At 37.7% G+C, this 20,707-nt stretch overlaps 1 protein-coding gene across 10 annotated transcripts in view; it reads left to right on the top strand.

Annotated features, from left to right (window-relative positions):
• Positions 1-5,586: 5,586 nt before the first annotated feature.
• Positions 5,587-20,707, top strand: part of ep300a (E1A binding protein p300 a) — a 39,714-nt gene continuing 24,593 nt past the window's right edge. For 5 of the 10 annotated variants that reach the window (XR_012337234.1, XM_065242442.2, XM_073815645.1 and 2 more), the window contains exons 1-5: positions 5,587-6,070; positions 16,780-17,408; positions 17,519-17,695; positions 17,806-18,127; positions 18,251-18,364. Coding sequence is in view for 9 of the 10 variants with exons in the window: in XM_065242442.2 (XP_065098514.1) it covers positions 5,977-6,070; positions 16,780-17,408; positions 17,519-17,695; positions 17,806-18,127; positions 18,251-18,364 (1,336 nt within the window). In the remaining variant the exon portion in view is untranslated. The remainder of the gene's footprint in view (positions 6,071-16,779; positions 17,409-17,518; positions 17,696-17,805; positions 18,128-18,250; positions 18,365-20,707) is intronic. The other 5 variants (XM_065242443.2, XM_073815648.1, XM_073815646.1 and 2 more) reach the window with 2 other exon arrangements.

Below are 20,707 nucleotides of genomic sequence, written 5' to 3'. Positions count from 1 at the left end.
GAGGGCTACCACAATTGATAAAACAATCTGTTGGGCTCTAAGGGTTTTTGGTATAGTCTACTCAAAACTTTTTTGTTTTACTTTGTTGATTTTATTTTATTTTATTTTGCTTGTTGATATGTTTTAACATTGTTTAAAATGTTAGCATACATAAAAGAAGCCAAACTGATATAAAAAAATATGTAATAATTAAATATTAAAATTAAGGGCTATTGATTGTTTTTTTGGACCTGGTTCTCCCATTTGCGAAACTCTTCTGGATCCTTGGAAATCTGAAAAAGAGCACTGTTCTTCATCCAACTCCTCTTGGTTTGTTGGGAGAAGTTGCTCTTTAATGGATGTTTTTGTATCATTCTTTATCCATGGCCTAGACAAAATTGTGAGTAAGCAACCTCACACAAGGACAAGCTTTTTCCATATGCCCCAAACAATCAGAAAGGTGATTTATCAGAGAAATTTACTTTACCCCAGGCCTCAGAAGTCCAATTCCTTTTGCAGAATGCCAGTCTGTTCCTGATGTTGTTCCTGGAAAGATGCGTCTTATTTTGCCCTACTTTACACCAGGCCATCCTCCAAAAGTATTTTCCTCACTGTACGTGCAAATGCACTCACAACCTCTCTGCTGGCATTTCTGAGAAAAGCACTGCACTGGTGTTTCCTTGATCCCACAACTGAATCAACTTTAGGAGACGGCTCTGGCGCTTGCTTGACTTTCTTGGGCGGCCTGAACTCTTCTTCACATCAAATGAACCACTCTCCTTGAAGTTCTTAATGATCTGATAAATGATTGATTTAGGTGCAATCTTACTATCAGAAATATCCTTGCTCTGAATCCCTTTTTGTGCAAAGCAAGATGACTGCATGTGTTTTCTTGCAGGGAAGTATTAAGTTAATTTTCATGGCATAAATTGAACAAAAGACCACTAGACCAATTATACTAATTTATACAGTTTTTTTTAAATCACTATTATGAGCCTTAAAGTTCTGAATTGCAAAAAATGACCTACTGTACTATATCTGTAATATGTCAAGCTGAAAGATATACAGATATACACCTACATTAACAGTTTGAGTTCACTTGAGTGTGATGTTATTGTGCCTTTTATAATTTTTTGCTTCAAGCTACAGTGGTGTGAAAAAGTTTGGCCCCCTTCCTGATTTTTTTGCATGTTTGTCACACTTTAGTGTTTCAGATCATGAAACAAATTTAAATATTAATCAAAGATAACACAAGTAAACATAACATACAGTTTTTAAATGAAGGTTTTTATTATGATGGTCCTGTGTAAAAATTGACCACCCCCCTCAAAAAGCTACATATCATGTTGAGATCCAAAGAAATTCAGGATCAAATGAGAAAGAAAGTAATTGAGATATATCAGTCTGGAAAAGGTTATGGAGTCGTTTCTAAAGCTTTGGGACTCCAGTGAACCAAACTGAGAGCCATGGTTCACAAATGATGAAAACATGGAACAGTGTTGAATCTTCCCAGGAGTAGCCGGCCTACCAAAATTACCCCAATAGCACACAAGGACTCATCCAAAAGGTCACAAAAGACCCCAGAACAACATCCAAAGAACTGCAGGCTTCCGTTAAGGTCAGTGTTCATGACTCCACCATAAGAAAGAGACGGGGCAAAAATGGCGTCCATGGCAGAGTTTCAAGACGAAAACCACTGCTGAGCAAAAAGAACATAAAGAAAACATTTCTTCCCAGAAAACATTTTGATGATCCACAAGACTTTTGGGAAAATACTCTGTGGACTAACAAAACAAAATGTGAACTTTTTGAAACGTGTGTGTCTCATTATGTATGGCGTAAAAATAACACAGCATTTTAGTAAAAGAACATCATAACAAAAGTAAAATAAGGTGGTGGTAGTGTGATGGTCTGGGGCTGTTTTGTTGCTTCAGTACCTGGAAGACTTGCTGTGAAAAATGGAACCATGAATTTTGTTGTCTATCCTGAAGGACAATGTCCAGGCCATCAGTTTGTGACCTCAAGCTGAAGTGAACTTGGGTTCTGCAGCAGAACAATGATCCAAAACACACCAGCAAGTTCACCTCTGAATGGCTGAAGAAAAACTAAATGAAGACCTTGGAGTGGCCTAAACAAAGTCCTGACCTCAGTCCTATTGAGATGCTGTAGCATGACCTTAAAAAGGGGGCTCATGCCCGAAAACCCTCCAATGTAGCTTAATTACAATAATTCTGCAAAGATGAGTGGGACAAAATTCCTCCACAGTGCTCTAACATATTCATTGCAAGTTATATTAAATGCTTGATTGTTGTTGTTGCTGCTAGGGGTGGCCCAAACAGTTATAAGGTTTATGGGGCAAGCACTTTTTCACATAGGGCAATGTGGGTTTGGTTTTGTTTTCCCATTATTATTAAAACCTTAATTCAATGGCATGATGTGTTTACTTGTGTTATTTTTGATTAATAGTTCAATTTGTTTGTATCATCTGAAATATTAAAGGCAGGGTGCATGACCTTTGAAAACCAATGTTGACATTTAAAATCACCTTAACAAACACGCCCCTACCCCAATAGAATCTGGACCTTCATTTGATAGACCCTCCCCACACAAACGCAACCCAGGCAACGATGTGAAGTATAGGTCTCTGCGGAACAAAAAATGGGGCGTTTCCCGAATTAGGGGCGGTTTCAAACTGGGATTAGGCTTTTTAACCATCCAATCAAAAAAGTACAGAAGCCCTGAAAAGCCATACATCATTATTTTTTAACACCTATTTGAGTTTGAAAATGCTCCAAAATTTGGAAACGCCTCTTTTTTTTTCGCGGAGACCTCCTTCTCAAAAATGTATTTGGAATTCGCCCACTCAATTTGAGCCAATCATAGAAAGAGGTGGACAAACACCTATTTCAGTTTGAAAACACCCCAAAATTGGGAAAACACCTATTTTTGTTCTGCAGTGACCTCTCTCTTAGGGCGCACTCACACTATCCAAACCAAACCGCGCTCGGGCACGTTTGACCCCCAAAGCCTGGTTTGTTTGACTAGTGTGATCGCTCTGTTCCGTGCCTGGGCGCGAATTGATTAATCGCGCCGCGGCCGGGTTGCAGAGGTGGGCCGGAGCGCGGTTCACTTTGGCTCAGGCGCGGAAGGCTGTGGTGTGAGCGCAATTGCGCCTGAGCGCGATTCAAAAGGTGAAGACGTCAGTTGCGCGACCACTCACCTTCATCTGCCTCCGTAAAAACCTTTTGATGCGCGCAGCGGGGTTACGTGAATGTCCGAGCTGCACACGTGACAGATCAACTAAGCAATATGAAGACATGTGAGAGGGCTGTCTGTAATCGCGCACCAAACGACTCCGAATAAAAATCACAGACTTAACATTACGGTGGGTTCCAGTGTTAAGAGAGCGCTTTACTTCCTGCTTTTTCAAAACAATCGCATCTTAATGACGAAAGCGCACCAGGACTCGGATCGATAAGAAGTACAGTGTGAGTGCGTGCATCTGGGGGAGTAGGGAGGGGTGACAATGGTTTGGTTTGGTTTGGATAATGTGAGTGCGCCCTTAATGATGTTTGTTAGTAGACACGCCCCTTTCTGCTGATTGGTTACAAATGTATTTTGGTAGTTGGCCCGACTTCCTTTTCCAAAGTGTTTTTCAAAACTCACGCACCCCGCCTTTAAAGTGTGACAAACATGCAAAAAAATCAGGAAGGGGCCAACATTTTATCACACCACTGTAGTTGTTGTCACTGAAAGCTAGTTATTGTAGTTCATAAAGTTTTAAATATTGTTTTTTTTTTTTTACAAAAAATGCGTCGATTACCCTCAGAATGCCTATATTAACCCCTGGAGCTGTGTGGATTACATCTGTGAAAGATGGATGCACTTTTTTGGGCTTCAAAATCAGAAATTAGTTACTTTTGAAATGAATGACTTGGATTTAATAAAGAATTCATATTTTTAGTCATAACCCATGGTTCCTATTCTTATTCCATAAGTTTTATTAGTGTACAGTTAATCTAATATGTGGAAATTAAGGAATAAGTGTGTGACCCTAAACCTTTTAATGGTGGTATATTGTTATCCTACATTTGTGTGCAAGAAGTGCGATTCCATTCAAATGGCTGGGAATTTAACCCAAATTTACTTATAACATTATTTATTTATTTACAAATGTATTTATTACATTAATTTTAACAAATAAAAATAGTACATTCTAAAGAAGTTGTGTGTGTGGACATATATTATTTTTATAACCTAGGTTTGCTATATTGTAATGGTTAAAGCAATGCAGTAGAAAGTTATTCTGATTCATGCATAAAACTCAAGTAGGATTTATGGACAAAATGATTAACAAAATAATAACTATTCATAACAATTATATTGTGGCATTGCACAGTACCACTCAATCAGATCAAAACCTGTGATGTAATCCAGCCCTTGCAGATATGAAAACTTTGATATGTAGCTTGATGAAATAAGCTATTATGAAGGTTTGATTTTACAAATGCAAGTGTCAAAGGATAGCATCAGACTTTTCCATGTTTCCATCTCTTGAGTGGACAATGTCATAATCTGGGAAGAGATGTCAAAGGAAATTGGGATGCACAATGAGGTGGTAAAACAGTGAATCAGCAAAGAATCTAACAAAATGTAAATATGACCCGGGACCACAAAACCAGTCTAAGGCAGCACAGTATATCTGTAGCAAAAGCCAAAAATACACTGGATGGGTCTAAATGATAGATTTTTATTTTATGCCAAAATAGGATAAAGATTATGTTCCATCCATTTTGTTTTTTTTCCACCATAAATATATTAAACTTTATTTTTGTGAGTGGATGCAGTTGCTAATGACTTTAATTGGACAATTTTATAGGCGGTTTTATACAAATTTTGCACCCTCCGATTCCAAATTTTTGTTATTTCTCTGACAAATATTGTCCTATCCAATATATCCATGGAAAGCTTATTTATTTAGCTTTTAGATTATTATTTTTAGATTATCTCAAATTAGTCAAATAACCCTTATGAATGGTTTTGAGGTCCAGGGTCACATTGGTACAGCGGCCATGCAACCTAGTTTATCACCTCAATAAGTTTACTAGGCCAAAATTATAAAGATTTAATATTCTGTCCATTAAATTACAAGGGTAGTAACTGCAAGTTGGTACATTATTATAAAAATAGACTGACAGATGCATAGTTTGTTGCTTCAGAATGTAGATGTGAAAAATGACTTCGAACTTATAACACCATCCAAGATTCTGGCTGTTCCTGCAGACCCTAAAAAATAATAATTTTTTTTTGACACATTTTTCATTTTTAACACAAAACCCTGTTAAGATTAATCTTGTTTAGTGTAGGGTTACATTATTTAAATTACCATTTGAGTTTATAAAAAATGAACATAAGAATGTGAAAGTGATATGATCACGTATTGGTCCTATATCTTTTTGAATCTGTGTTATTTCCGCACTTTAGAATTTCTACATTATTAACTTGTGTCAAAATCATATTTAAAAAAAAGTCTTGTGGAACGAGTATCGCAAAGTAAAGGATTTCAATCCCATTTGGTACTAACAAGACGATCCAGTCCTCAACACAGACCTGTCTCAACCAGACACGGCAGGCAGGCAAAATTGTTTTAAATACACGATTGGTCAACTCTTGGATAGGACTAGATGAGCTCTTGTAGAGCTGCTGCAAGTGTCTTTCTATCCATTCTTGCCGAGCCGACTCCCCCTGCCTCCTCCTCCGCTTGAAGAATTGTATAAAGAACAAAATCGGGCTGGGGAGGGGGATTGATACGCTGAAGCTGAAATCGAGAGGCGAACCCAGGAAAGAGGACTATTTTGTACACGGGACTTTCCCCCCCTTCGTCCCTAAAAAGGAGGGGGAAAAGTCATATTTTTAAAAGCGACATTTTTTAAAACCGAGGATTACAAATAGTCACAGGCGCCTATCTCTGAGGATATATTTTTTATTTCGTTAAAAATGGCCGAGAACGTTCTGGACTCTGGCCCGCCTTTAGCCAAGAGGCCTAAGCTATCTTCCCCGGCGCTCTCTGCTTCAGCCAGCGATGGAAACGGTAAATATTATTATTATTTTTTTATTTCTAAAAAGACGTGTGTGTTTGAATCATATTTTTCTAAGCGTTTTGTGTATACCCGTGCACACTTGGGTTTTAAGGTCGTAATGAGTTTTTTATTTTTCAATTTTGTCACAGGCTAGCGAGCGAATGCTAGTTTCAGAAGCTAACGAACTAGCGTTAGCTTGTCATTCCAGCTCGCTAGTGGTTAGCATAGCGTTTCTCTCGTCGCTCTGATGGGATTCACTCACAGTAGTGGACTACACACGGTGATCCCTCGCACAGAGTGACTGTACTCGGTGTCATCTGGTCTAAATGTATAAATAATGGCTGCAAATAACAAATAATGCGGTTAAGTTTGTATAAAGTGGTGTACGGTGGAAGTAACTGTTAAGTAAAATGTTACCGTGAAACGCTTGTTTCGTTTTAGATCTTGCTTACAAACAGTTTGCATCAGTACTTTAATAATGGTGATCGATTCAAAGACTCGTGGCGCAATGTCAAACAACCATTTTACTTCAATAACTACCACCTGAAAACTAGATTTAAACATTTGATCAAGACCGTATTTATTAATAATAATCGACAACGATTAACATTATTAGCCTGGCTGCCCGACTATAAGTCAATCAACTTCAAAACTTTCTGAGTGCACTTCAACACGGTTGTTTTCCCATACAGCTGATGTTCAACGAGCACCAACTTTGGCCCTTAAATATCTCCATGTGCTTTCCTGAATGTGTCCTGGTCTTATTGTTATTACTAATAAATGGATTACTTTAGCTAGCTGGTCAGCTAATAACAGACTGATGCTTTCAAGGCCCGCACAATTCTCTGCCATTGTTAGTTAGCTAGATGCATATGATTTCATTATTTAAGCATTGATGTTTAATTATCTTTATTATTTATTAGGAGTGTATTAGCTTGCTAAAACACAGTTTATAAAGCTTGAATGGAAGAGACTATAATATTTTTTTGTGTTTTAGAGAATACAAGTGTACTTGTCTTGAGTTAGCTTGTTGGCTCAAATGGTGCGTCGGTCAATTTTTTTTTCGGATCTTGATTTCCATTGTTCAGCCATAACACCTCTAACGAGCATGTATCTTAAGTAGAAATCATTAAACTTATTTAAAGTCTATGGGATTGAAATTATAACTATATAGATTGTGTGCTGTAACTTAGTAAATGCTGCTTCTTCGTGGTAATTGTAAAATGTATTCTTCAAAGGCGAAGTACGTTTCTTTGTTGATGTCTATCGTGTCTTTCAAGCGTTTGTTCTTTTAGTTGGATTTGGTCCTTAAACGAAAAATAATTTAAGTTACACAACTGCATGTATTACACAGCACAACATATTATAGAACTGTGTGCTAATTGTTTTGTCTGAGTAAATGAGTGGTCCCCATGAGTGGTTGTTCTGGTTAGTTTTCAAACTTTTGAATGGATGTAAATGACAGATGTAAACAGTGCAGTGTAATATGCAGTTTGTATGTAAGCAAGTGTCATGGTCAAGTCATGTTCCCCTTTACTACAAGACTTTTACTAACCTAAAACATCCACTTATCCTTGTTGGGCCCCCTGTCAAACCACTGCAAACCATTATGGTATTCTTGAATAAACAAGTCTGTCAGTTATCTTATGAATGTGGCTGTGTTGATGGATAGATTGACAGAGAGGGTATGATAGAGAGGGATGAAAGCATGCACCTATTGGATTACACACTGGTTAGGTTTTGGGATGCTCTCAAGGAAAATGGTGGTAGACGAATGCGTTATTTAATGGCTGATGTTGATAGTGACAGGACTCTGTGCTGGTGCTTCCAAATTTAAAAGTAGTGATGTACCGATGTATCAGTCGGTGATATTTATTGGCCAATTTTTTTTATAAATTTGAAACCATCGGCATATCGTCAATAGCACGAGAAAGGCCGATACCGATTTCTTTATTGATTAACCGCATAAAGGCAATGAGTTGCATGTCTGTTGTTCAATTAAAATGATTTCATGTTCTGGTGTGCACTATACTTAAGCAAGGACAGAAAACCTTTGTTGAGCTGGCTCAAATGTCTTGGACAATAAAAGAAACAGACTGCACTTTAGTGGGGAAAAATAAGTATTTATACTCTGTTTAAAGCAATAGCACTGGCATTATTTATGTTTATTAAAGAAATCCATTATATGTTAAAAAATGAGTTAATGTTGTTAATAAAAGAAATGCTGAATAGCAAAAACCACCTTTGAAGGTTGTCATGCTGTCTTATTGTTTTAGCTTAATTTGTGCCTCTCTTATTATGTTGGTCAGTTGATGGTTAATAAGATCCAATCCATGTTCAGTAAAATAATTTGATGCAGAAATAAACTAGCTAATAGACCAACTGTATAGTATTGTGTATATAAGTGTTTAATATCGGTATCGGCCCAAAAAAATCCTATCGGTGCATCCCTATTTAAAAGCATCAGCAAACGTTTAGGAGCATCTATAGAAAAATTATAGCACCATCCTAAAGATTCAAAGCTTGAACAATCAAACTTGATCTTAAATGATTTCCGGCCACACTTGACTTATGCTTGTCCCATCTTTAAATTAGCTATTATGCTTAAAATATGCAGATTCATGAGGCCCTATAAAAACAATTGAATGTTATTTTTTATTATTATTTTTTATTTTCAAATCCCATTTAAATGTTCTGGATTCTGTATTTTCACTTTCATTTTCTTTAATGGTTAATTACTTTTTACTTATCAAACAGGATGTTTAATAAACTGAATTCATAACATGTAATAATTTATATTTTCTTAATCAAATAAAACAAACAAATATATTTTCTTAAAAATATTGCATTTTTATTTTTGTCCAAGTGCTGCATAACAAAACTTGGTTTAAATCAAAAATGAAAGCACACATTTTTTGAGTGTGATTATATTACTTAAGAAATAAAAAATGTAATATATGTATTATCATTATTTTTATTATTTTAAAAGTCGATTTTACTATACAATAGTAATATATTTCTGTCCACTTTATTACTTTCAACAGACTTTCATTTTGGTGGGTTGACAGTAGGGTTGTAATGGTATACAGTAGGGCTGGGACAACTGTACCGACAATTTTGCGTCGACGTATTTTTTGGGTCGACGTCGTCGATTACGTAGACGCAAAATATGCGCGTCGATTCGTCAGACCCAAAAAGGCGGGGCCTAGAGTAGTAGCAACGCGAGTGGCTCCAGTCCACGCCGGCTTCACAGCAAGTGTGGGCAGTGCGTAAGTGGCGCATGTTTTTTCAGCGCCCATGTTAACATGCATGCACCCCGCCGCATGAGCAGGGCGAGCTCGCGGCTCTGTAGCAACTGTGCTGCGATCGTTTCTGCGTCGGTTCTGCTGCGCTGCTCAAGCTCAATTAAAGTGAAAGTGCTTTGTTTATGGTTTAAATGCTCGTGGATTGACGCGAAAGAGTCTCATTTTACCATAAAATCATGAATGTGATGCGAAGTGTGTTTTAAACAGTCATGACTTTGAGCAATTTAACAAAAAGCAACGAAATATGTAAAAACACACTGTTGCCATAAGACTGCGCTTTCATTCACTCTCTGTACAGCAGTAAATGAGTCCTGATCTATCTTAATAAACTTAAGAGAAAGAGATTTAATAATGTATGTGCTTCTAATTGTGTTTATATCTGTCATTACATGGACTAGAACAGCACGAAAACAATGTGGATTAAACAAATCAAGTTATAAAAATTACACTGTGTGACCATCAAAAGGCACATTGAAGAGGTTTTGCTCATAAATGCATGCAAAATAAATTAATGTGAACTTGAGATTTTTATACTGTTACTAAACTGCACAGTACGAGCTGCAAACGCTTTATTAAATGCTACCTCTGACTAAGAATGCATTATTTTGCACTTGTATAGTCTTTTTTTATTTTGAAATTTCAAGAGCAATCAACATATATTGAAATGTTTACATTCAGATATGTAAATCAACATGTATAAATTGCTATTAGTTAATTAATGGGGAGATAATCGAGAATCGAATCGAAGTGGAATCGGACTGATAAAATGAATCGTTAGATTAATCGATGCATCGGAAAAAGAATCGCTAGATTAATCGTTTAAAAAATAATCGTTTATCCCAGCCCTAGTATACAGGTATGGCGGTATTCCCGTGTACGGTTATCATACCGTGAACATTTATCCGCTTATCCACAGTTTTGGCAAAAAAGTGAAAGCAGATCTCACCTGCGCTGACTGCTTAAGCTATGTTTATACTCATCTGCACAGGCGCTTTAGTGCGCGGCAAAAATGATGTCAACGCGGAGTGGGCGGTTGTGCGCTTTGGGTGCGTGAGACCCCATTTCACATGGAGGTGTGCACAGTTACAATTTTTGTACAAACTGTGCGCGCAGCTCTGCATACGATAATGACCGAACTCAAGGCTATTCTGTCCGAACAGGCAAGCCTGTGATGTATCTCTTTGATCAATCCATGCAAAACAATGCATACTATTTATCTGACAATCTGTTTTCAGTGTGTATTTATCGATTGCATATCTCAGTCAGGGCTCAACGCAAATAATTTTTTATAATGGCCCGGTCGGGCCATTGGTTCAGGTTTTCACTTGCCATGCCTAAATTTTCACTGGCCCCAATAAAAAAATGTCAGTGTCACATATTTAAAAATAATCTTCGTCTCTCATGCTTGCCCCGGGCAGTCCTTTATGTTGAGCCCTGTCAGTGAAACTGTAAAATCCTCATGATCTCTGAGAGCAGCTCTGAATATGAACTTTATGTATTGTGTCCTTGGTGGCTAAAAACGGCACAAAACTGCGTCAATTTTGTTTCATTGGTCTTTCTGAGATGTTTGCTTATTATTTCACAGTATATGCAAATGTTTGGTAAAGAAAGGACTGATATGAGTCTGATAAAACTCAAATGTAATTACAGTTAATGAGAGGAATACAGAAAATTGTTTAAACTAAATGATAGGGGACGACTGATGCTGATACCGATATTTTAAAGGCAATGTTGCCGATATGAAGTCAGTATAAGACAAATGGAGTAAATCATGGATAAGCAGAAAATTGGTAAAACTAAACAAACATTTGCTACACACAATATTTATAAATATGTATCGATATTTAAAAAAAACCATCAAATCCCTCTGTGTGCTTTAACGACCTCCTCTGCCGCTGCTGTAGTTGTCGCTGTCCAGATGTCTGTCATATATGGCCATTCGGCCAATGTCTCAGAAGTTAGCGGGAGTGAGAAAATGGCAGAAAATTTTAAAACACCTGCAGCTTTCAAAGCTGACTATGGAAACACTTTGGCTTAAAAAAAGTAAAAAAAAAATCAGCTCTTTTTTTACATTTTCGATAAAAAAAGAATTGCAATGTATCGCAGCATGCAACGTATTGTACCGTATTGTGATACATTGTATCATGGCACATGTATCTTATCTCGAGGCCCTTGCCAATACCCAGCCCTAATTATTACTTACCAGCCACACGATTTGTAAATTTTTATATTGCTACCACCTAACAGTACTGTTTCAAATAAGACTTTTGCTGGATGTCTTTGTGTTGCTGTTTGTAATACGACGTAACATCAGGTTAAAAAGTGAGTGGTGATCTGTTTATTGTACATTGAATAATCATTGTTGTAACAGTTGCAGTGTTTCCCACAGGATTTTGAGGAGACTGTGGTGGTGATGACGTCACCCGCTTATTAGCATATATGTGACGTCATCATGTTGTGTTTGAGTTTGATCTAGTGTTGGCACCTGAAATATGTTTCACTTCTACTCTTTGATCTGTATCTGTATTTGATCTGTATTATATATCAAATTATATTTTAAGCCGTATTAAGCTGTTTTAAATGGTGAAATAAAAATGTAAATGGGAATCATGAAAATTCTATTTGTGGGGGCCAGTGTTGATTCTGTGGTGGGCCACCACAAATAAATCAATGTATGGGAAACACTGCAGTTGTGTTTTTGCTATTCATTTATTAACTCGTAGAAATACTTAAAATTAGGTTATTACTTAACTGGAAGTGCCGCGCTTTTACAAAACACCAGCAGCTGGCGAGTTTTGTCCATGTTGAGGTTTTTCCACGTTCAGCACCCAGAGTTCAAATCGGCTCATATTAGAACGACTGATAAACAAAACAAAAGTATCATAACGTGCAAGAAACGCTGGCACGCACCCACAGTTGGCGTTTCCCTGGCAGGGCTCAACATAAACGTTCGGGAGAGAGATGTTCGGGCCAGTAAAAAGTATAGACCAATTTAGAGTAGACGTCACAGTTACGTCACCTCAAGCTGCGCGCGCAATGCGGTTGCAGAAAAACAGTGGAAATGAATTAGACACGAGTGAAAAGAGCAAGATAACTCACTAGAAAATGTCCTGTTGTGCTGTTAAGTGTCAGAATAAGAATGCCAAAAAAAGATGGCTTTCATTTTTATAGAATACCATCGTCGAAGACATCATTTGAAGTAGGGATGTCAATTTATGCAATTTCCCATATTCGATGATCATTTAAATTAACGATCAATCAATCGAATAATCGTTAACAGTAATATTGCAATAAGCCTTCACTGCAGTGGCATATCCAATGACATAAAAGTGTGCATAAAAACGACAGCTTCCTCACGCGAATTAAAATATTTTATTTTGTCTAAATAACATGCTAGTGGGATTGTAAAATGAGTTAATGTAGTTGTTGTTTTGATAAAATCATCAATTTAAACTTATCTCGTAATGAAATATAATGACTAATAGACACAGTGTATAACTCTGCCTCACATGGGCACTCTGCAACAGACACATGAAAGTCCATGTCAAAATAACAGTTTTATTATTATCAAGTGTTATTTATCAAGTTGTTTACCTCGCTTTCCGAGTCGTTGATACACTGTTTGTAATTATATCCAAAAAGCACACGAAGGGCACTTTTCTCGTTGTCACCTCAGCTTAGACGTACTTTCAGCAAAGATGCTTATATTATGCAGATGGCAACCTTCCATTAGAAAACACGCAGCGCCTCAGCCAGTCAATAATGATGATCAGTGATATATGTTGCGGGCATTCAGGGTGTAACGACAGTCAGTTACAGTTTACATTTGCCAGTTTCTTGCCATAATTTAAGATTACATTTTAATCTGTTCAATAAAAACGGCTCCTGGTCTCCTTCTCTGTATATAGCAGCGTTGCTATGCTAATTTTGCAGGCTTCCCTGAAGAGGGTCTTTGCTTTCAGTATCCTAAACGTATTTGCATCGGACCTTCTCAGATCCACTGCGGATGTAATTTCGTTGCGTTGGCAGCCAGCCAGCCTCGTCTCGCATGACGTTAAAAAGCACATGCGTGTGCTTGGCATCGAGCATCGTTGTGATCATAGCTAGTAGTTTAACTTTTGCGCGCTCGCTTAATTTTTTTTCTCCGACTGTATGTGTTTTGCGCAGGCGCCGCACACACGTGCATGATCTTGTTTTTCAACAATCGTTAAGTTTTATCGAGTAAATTCTTATCGACAATTAATCGAAGATCGATTAATTGTTAACATCCCTAATTTGAAGATAAACGTAGGTGTTTATGATTACATTAAGCCCTTAAACGGACAGAATGGAGCGAGGAAATCATCTGGAAATCTTTTAATAATTAGAATAGAAAATAATAATAGTAGAGAAGATGTCCGGTGTTCTGTCGAAGTCTGTTCCCTCCATGTGTTTCTTATAGCGTTTTTATCACGTTACAAGTATAATTTATTCGCAATAAATGTTTTTTTTATACTGAAAAAGCAATAATATCACAATTTTAAAAAATATATTTTATAATTTTTTCGTTTTCTATTATTTATTTTTATTTCCTTATATCTTAGCTTATGTCTTCTTCCCGTTTTTCTAAATTTATTATGTTTATATACTTTATAAATATATAAATATAGCACACACACACACATGATGTAAAGTGATATTAATATATAAACAGGCCTTGTTAATGTATGTTTAAACATAATACTTTTATAATAGTTTTAGAACAAACACGTAAGATAAATATAAGGAAGAAATAATAGAAAACAGGAAAATTATGAAATATTTAATAAACGCTATTATATATAATACATGATAGTATTGCTTTTATATGTACTTTAGCGATTCAGACTGTAAAAATAATTGATTAAGCAAAAAAGAACAATACATATACATTACATACATGCATATCAGTAGCCAAGCCATTTAAACTTTTTATCTATCTAAAAAATAAATGTAACGTGATTAAAACGCTATAAGAAACATTGCACTAAAGGTAACATAGGGGAATCAGACTTCGACAGAACACCGGATCCATAAAAATCACAGTTTAATGCTAAAACGCTTCACAACCCTACTGCGGAGCAGTCACTTTCTGCAACCAGTTTGGCTCCGCCCACAAAAAACGTCATCTCTGTTTGCAAACACGAAATTGGTCTATTGTCACTTGCCCGATTGGACCAGTGCTTCATCCTCAGTCCTCAGTTTTTATTAGGGTCAGTTAAAATTTTGGCACTGCAAGTGAAAACCTGAACCACTTGCCCGATCGGGCCAGTATAAATGTTTTTCTGCCTGGTGTTTTAGCTCCATTTAAACGCTTTGGTGTACATGTCCCCTGACAGCGATGTTTGATGTAATTTACAATGCTTTATGATACATTTGTTCTGTTGTTCAACATTTGAGTGGAGAGTAAATTTGTTGAGAAGCTAAAGTGTAGAATGACATCATAAAAATTCGAAAAATTCGTTTTTTGATGCACGTCACAAACTGTTTTTTTTTACGTCCTCATATCCCCTATATCCAATTTTTGTAGGGGTGTGCAAAAAAACATTGAATCGCGATTCAAGCTTTGCCGATTCAGAATCGATTCATAGCATTACAAAAATCGATTCATACATTTTTTTTTGTAATGCCGTGTTACTATTGTCCTGAAATGAGTTTATCTCAGTATTCCCATAGATGGTGCTGCGTCGTATTCACTCTGACGCCTGCACACTCTTGTCACAGTGTTTCCCACACATTGACTTTACTTGGGTGCGCTGCCCAGTTATATTAACAAGTGCCTAAGTATATCTGGTATCAAATTTTATCTTTTTTTTTCTGTGATTATGACACTCTTTAATAATGACATTTTGTGTGCGACATGATGAGTTCGGTGTATGTGTTCACGTGCTCTCTGTTTCTCAATGAATTGGGATGCGACGCGAACAAGCTCGTGTCACATTGTATCCTTCATGTTTCTGAACTTGAGCAGAGTTTTTAACATTAGAGGACTTTACGGAGCACCCGCGGACCGTATGGTTCTGGGTTTGTATTTGAAATGGTCAATCGGGTCCGGGTCAGTCATAGTTCAATTACTTCGGGTCCCAAGTCTGATTAATATTGTGTGTAAAACCCAAGTCGAACGGAGAATGGCCGTGAGCGCTACCGCGCTAAAGCTCGCGTGCAGTTTCAGCGTGCCGACGGTTTCTATGGCGATAAAAACTGGCTCTTTTCTATTATTATTAATAAACCATATATTTTCTAAAATCTATTGCACTGAACGAGCAAAGCTCAAGCTGACTCAAGATTTACAAAACGCAAAGCTGTAATGTAAAGTCCCCTGTCACTGGGACAGCAAGTAGACTTTTGAATCTGAAATAATGAGTGGATTTAGCTTTTTTTTTTATTGGCAAGAGAGAAATAAAAAGAGAGGCAGTTTTCCTGCTTCTGCTCTATCTAATAGAAATAATAACCATTATAACACCAGTCATATTTATAATCTATAGACCTGCACTGTCTGTCATCAATATACTATATTATTGTATTTAATTATATAATTGTATTTAGAGTTTGATAAAAGGGGTTATCTAATTGCTTCATAACAGTTTTTATTTTTGCATAAAAAAACAAAGTAATATCAAACTACATTTAATTTGTTGTGTTTCTTTTCTTTAAAATGCATATCTACTACAATCAGTCACATAGGAAAAAGTAAACTACATTTACATACTGTGAATCGTTTTTTTTAAATCGAGAATCATTTTGAATCAAAAAATCGATTTTGAATCGAATCTTGAGCCTAAAAATCGGAATCGAATCGTGAAATTTTCTGAATCGTGCACCCCTAAATTTTTGTGCATTTTAAAGTATGCTATCTTATAGAAAACCTTAAAATACAAAATAACAAAAATTTTATTTAACTCTTTCCCCGCCAATGTCGAGATTTTCCGTCTTTCCGCAATACCGCTATTATCCGCAACTTTTTAAACCCGGAAGTATTGCCCTATGGCAAGCGGCTGCATGTCCGTGTCTGTTTTAAAGATCGCTCTGAATGGGATCTCTATGAAAAGTCCGTCACAAAAATGGAATTATCTCTGCTTTTTGCTCAAAATGTGGTGTTTTTGCAGAAACCTACCCATATTCAAAAGCTGTTTGCATAAGAACCACTAAAGGTAGGATGAAACGGTTTTTTTTGTTTGAAAGCAGAGGGTCTGTTCTTTCATTTGGTATATTGTATGTTTATATATTTAAAGAAGAACATTTTCTGGAAGGCATTTAAACTTTGGAGAAAATCATGAAAAACGCTGGCGCTGGCTGGCAATTTTTTTAAAAAACGCTGGCGGTGAAAGAGTTAATAGGGACTTTAATAGTCATCATTAATTTATTGTCTAAATTCCTCCTTTTTCTGCTTTCTGTAGACTTCGGCTCACTTTTTGACCTGGAGCATGACCTCCCTGATGAGCTGATTAATTCCTCAGAGTTGAGTTTGGCAAATGGAGGGGACCTCAGTCAGCTGCACACCAGCTTGGGTTCTGGGGTCGGGGCCATCGGAGGAGTTGCGTCCAGTGGCCAGGATGCAGCAGCTAAGCACAAGCAGCTCTCAGACCTCCTCCGGCATGGATCCACACCGGGAGCGCAGCAGGGAGCAATGGGCAGCCCTGGGGCAGCCACAATGGGTCTTTTTGGAAATATGAAGTCTTCTTCGGGTCCCCAGGGCATGGGCACACACGCTCAGCAACATCTTTCCCCTCAACAGGCCAGCCTAATGCAGCAGCAACAGCAGCAGCAGATGGCTGGGATGATGGGTAACATGAACAGGAATATGCTCGGATCTCAAAAAGGCAATGGACAGCAGCAGGCAGGAGGGCCCTCTCCCCAGCAGCAAAACATGCTGGCGGGGCAGATGTTGAACGGGTCGCCCAGAATGGGACATCACAACCCAGGCATGGGCAGCAACAGTAATCTATTAGCGGAGGCTCTTCAACAGCAGCAGACCACAAGCGGCCAGGGTGGACTGAGGGCTCAGCAGCCTGGAGCAATGAACAAGGTAAATCACTGGAGAATTATACATACTTTGTAAAACATTTTTTATATTGGCCATGTTGTATCTGTCCTGTTTGTTGCCCATTGTTTGAAATGCATCCCTATACTTTACAGATGGGTATGAATTTAAGTTCAGGCCCCTATGGAGGCCCATATGGTCAGTCTGCCAGTCAGGGTCTTGGTGTTGCAGGGCTGGCCCCTCAGCTCCAGAACAAACCAGGTCTGCCTAACAGTCCGGCCCAGTATAACCTTGATAAGAAACCTCAGCCTATGCAAGGCATACCTGGCATGGTTCGTAACTAACGTTCTTTGATATGCATCCCATGTATTATAAAAATAGCAATTGTTAGTGGCTGTTTTTTCATTGTAGACTCACTTCATTATTTTAATCCTGTCTACAGCAGACATCCCAGCCTTCGCCGACTGGTCCTTCCGGGGGCGCAGGAGTGGCCGGCATGATGCCTAACACCCAAGGAACTCTCGGGCCCGGATCGGCAGCCTCGGCGGTGACTGCATCAGCAGTGGGCGGTGTGCCTCCAGCAGCCGACCCTGAAAAGCGCAAACTCATACAGCAGCAGCTGGTGCTTCTGCTTCATGCCCACAAGTGCCAGCGCCGGGAGCAAGCCAATGGGGAAGTACGACAGTGCAATCTGCCCCATTGTCGCACTATGAAGAACGTCCTCAACCACATGACGCACTGCCAGGCTGGCAAGTCTTGCCAAGGTAAGTGTACGAACTGTACAAAATTAAAAACGGTACATTTTCTGATCTATTTTTGAGCTATTCTGCAATTTTATATATCATTACACCAATATTGTGTTTTTATTTGTGTTTTTATTGTTTCAGTGGCGCACTGTGCCTCATCCAGACAGATAATATCTCACTGGAAGAACTGCACACGGCACGACTGCCCTGTATGTCTGCCTTTGAAAAACGCAGGAGACAAGAGAAACCAGCAGAGTGAGTGTGTTTATTCATACAAAGACGATTAACTGATATGTCATCCACAATTACTTATTAATTATATTGTACATTATTTTTATGTCTACTTTTATTACCATTTTCACATACCTGCTGTGTTAAAACCTGCACATATTGAGTTATTTATTTATTTATTTCTGGATTAAAACCGTACAAAAAAGACAGTAATTCAAAAGGATAACATGCTAAAGTAAAAATACTTATTTCCAGCACGGTCCTTGGTGTTATACACGCAAAACAATAAACAGGAAAACAGAATAAAAAACATACAATATGAAATAGAAGATAAAACGTCATAACAAAACAAACTAAAATACATAGAAAAACACTGTAAAAAAAACTTTGCTGCCTTAACATTTTTTGTTAAATCAACTCAGATTTACAAGTCATGTCAACAGAGATGAGTTGTCACAACTTAAAAAATATAGTTGAGAAGAGTCAACTTAATTTTATAAGTTATAACAACTCAACTGTAGTTATAACAACTCCTCTCTAGTCAAGGTAAATAATAGTAAGTTGAGATGACTTGTAAATCCGAGTTGATTCAACAAAAATTTTTAGGGCAGAAAATAGGGGTGTGCAAAAAAATCGATTCACATTTGAATCGTGATTCAAGCATTGCCGATTCAGAATCGATTCATAGAATTCCAAAAATCGATTCATATATATATTTTTTTTAACGCCGTGTTACTATTGTCCTGAAATGAGTTTATCTCAGTATTCCCATAGATGGCGCGTCGAAGTCACACTGACGCCTGCACACTCTTGTCACAGTGTTTCCCACACTTTGCTGTGCAGCGCTGCTCAGGTTAACAAGTGCCCAAGTATATCTGGCATCAAATTTTATCTTTTTTGTTTTTCCGTGATGACGACACTCTATAATAATGACATTTTGTGTGCGACATAATGAGTTCGGTGTGCGTTCACGTGCTTTGTTTCTCAATGAATTGGGATGCGACGCGAACAAGCTTGTGTCACATTGTATCCTTCATGTTTCTGAACTTGAGCAAAGTTTTACCATTAGAGGACTTCACGGAGCACCCGCGGCCCATATGGTTTTGGGTATGTATTTGAAATGGTCAGTCGGGTCCGGGTCAGTCATAGTTAATTACTCCGGGTCCCGAGTCTGATTAATATTGTGTGTAAAACCCGAGTCAAACGGAGAGTGGCCGTGAGCGCTACCGCGCTAAAGCTCGCGTGCAGTTTCAGCGTGCCTGCGGTTTCTATGGCGATAAATGGCTCATTTTCTATTATTATTAATAAACCATATATTTTCTAAAACCTATTGCAATGAACGAGCAAAGCTCAAGCTGACTCAAGATTTACAAAACGCAAAGCTGTAATGTAAAGTCCCCTGTCACTGGGACAGCAAGTAGACTTTGAATCTGAAATAATGAGTGAATTTAGCTTTTTTTTTAATCGGCAAGAGAGAAATAGAAAGAGAGGCACTTTTCCTGCTTCTGCTCTGTCTAATAGAAATAATAACCATTATAACACCAGTCACATTTATAATCTATAGACCTGCACTGTCTATCATTAATATGCTATATTATTGTATTTAATAGAGTTTGATAAAAGGGGTTATCTAATTGCTTCATATCAGTTTTTATTTTTGCATAAAGACAAAGTAATAATCAAACTACATTTAATTTGTTGTGTTTATTTTCTTTAAAATTGTATATCTACTACAATCAGTCACATAGGAAAAAGTAAACTACATTTACATACTGTGAATCGTTTTTGAATCGAAAATCGATTCTGAATCGAATCTTGAGCCTAAAAATCGGAATCGAATCGTGAAATTTTCTGAATCGTGCACCCCTAGCAGCAAAGTATTTTTCAGTGCAATTACTATTCACCTTGTCCCATAAATGTTTTTTGACCTTTATTTTAAAACACCCTCGCGATGATAAGAGCTTTGTAACAGAAGGCAAACTATTCGTAGCTCTAGGAACTAAGCAAGAGCGAATGCTGGCCCTAGGATTATAGCCATGCTGTGTATGGACCAAGTGTACGTTAGAGCACAAATATTTGCGGGCATGACCACTAACAATGTTAAACATATGGTTCAATTTAAGTTAGATGTACAGGTAGTACATGCTAAAGTAAAAATACTTATTTCCAGCACGCTCCTTGGTGTTATACACGCAAAAAAAAAACAGCCACTGGCTAACAGACTGGGACAGGTAAAACCGAATAATCAGCATATAAAGCAGCTTGCACTGTACTGCAGCTGATATATAATTTATATATACCAAAAATAATAAGGGCCCCAGGATCGAACCTTGGGGCACCCCACATGTTATACTCTGTGTGTCAGAA

This window comes from Paramisgurnus dabryanus, chromosome 1 (assembly GCF_030506205.2).
Source record: "Paramisgurnus dabryanus chromosome 1, PD_genome_1.1, whole genome shotgun sequence".
Taxonomy (NCBI): Eukaryota; Metazoa; Chordata; class Actinopteri; order Cypriniformes; family Cobitidae; genus Paramisgurnus; species Paramisgurnus dabryanus.
This window is presented reverse-complemented; position numbering and strand designations above follow the sequence as displayed.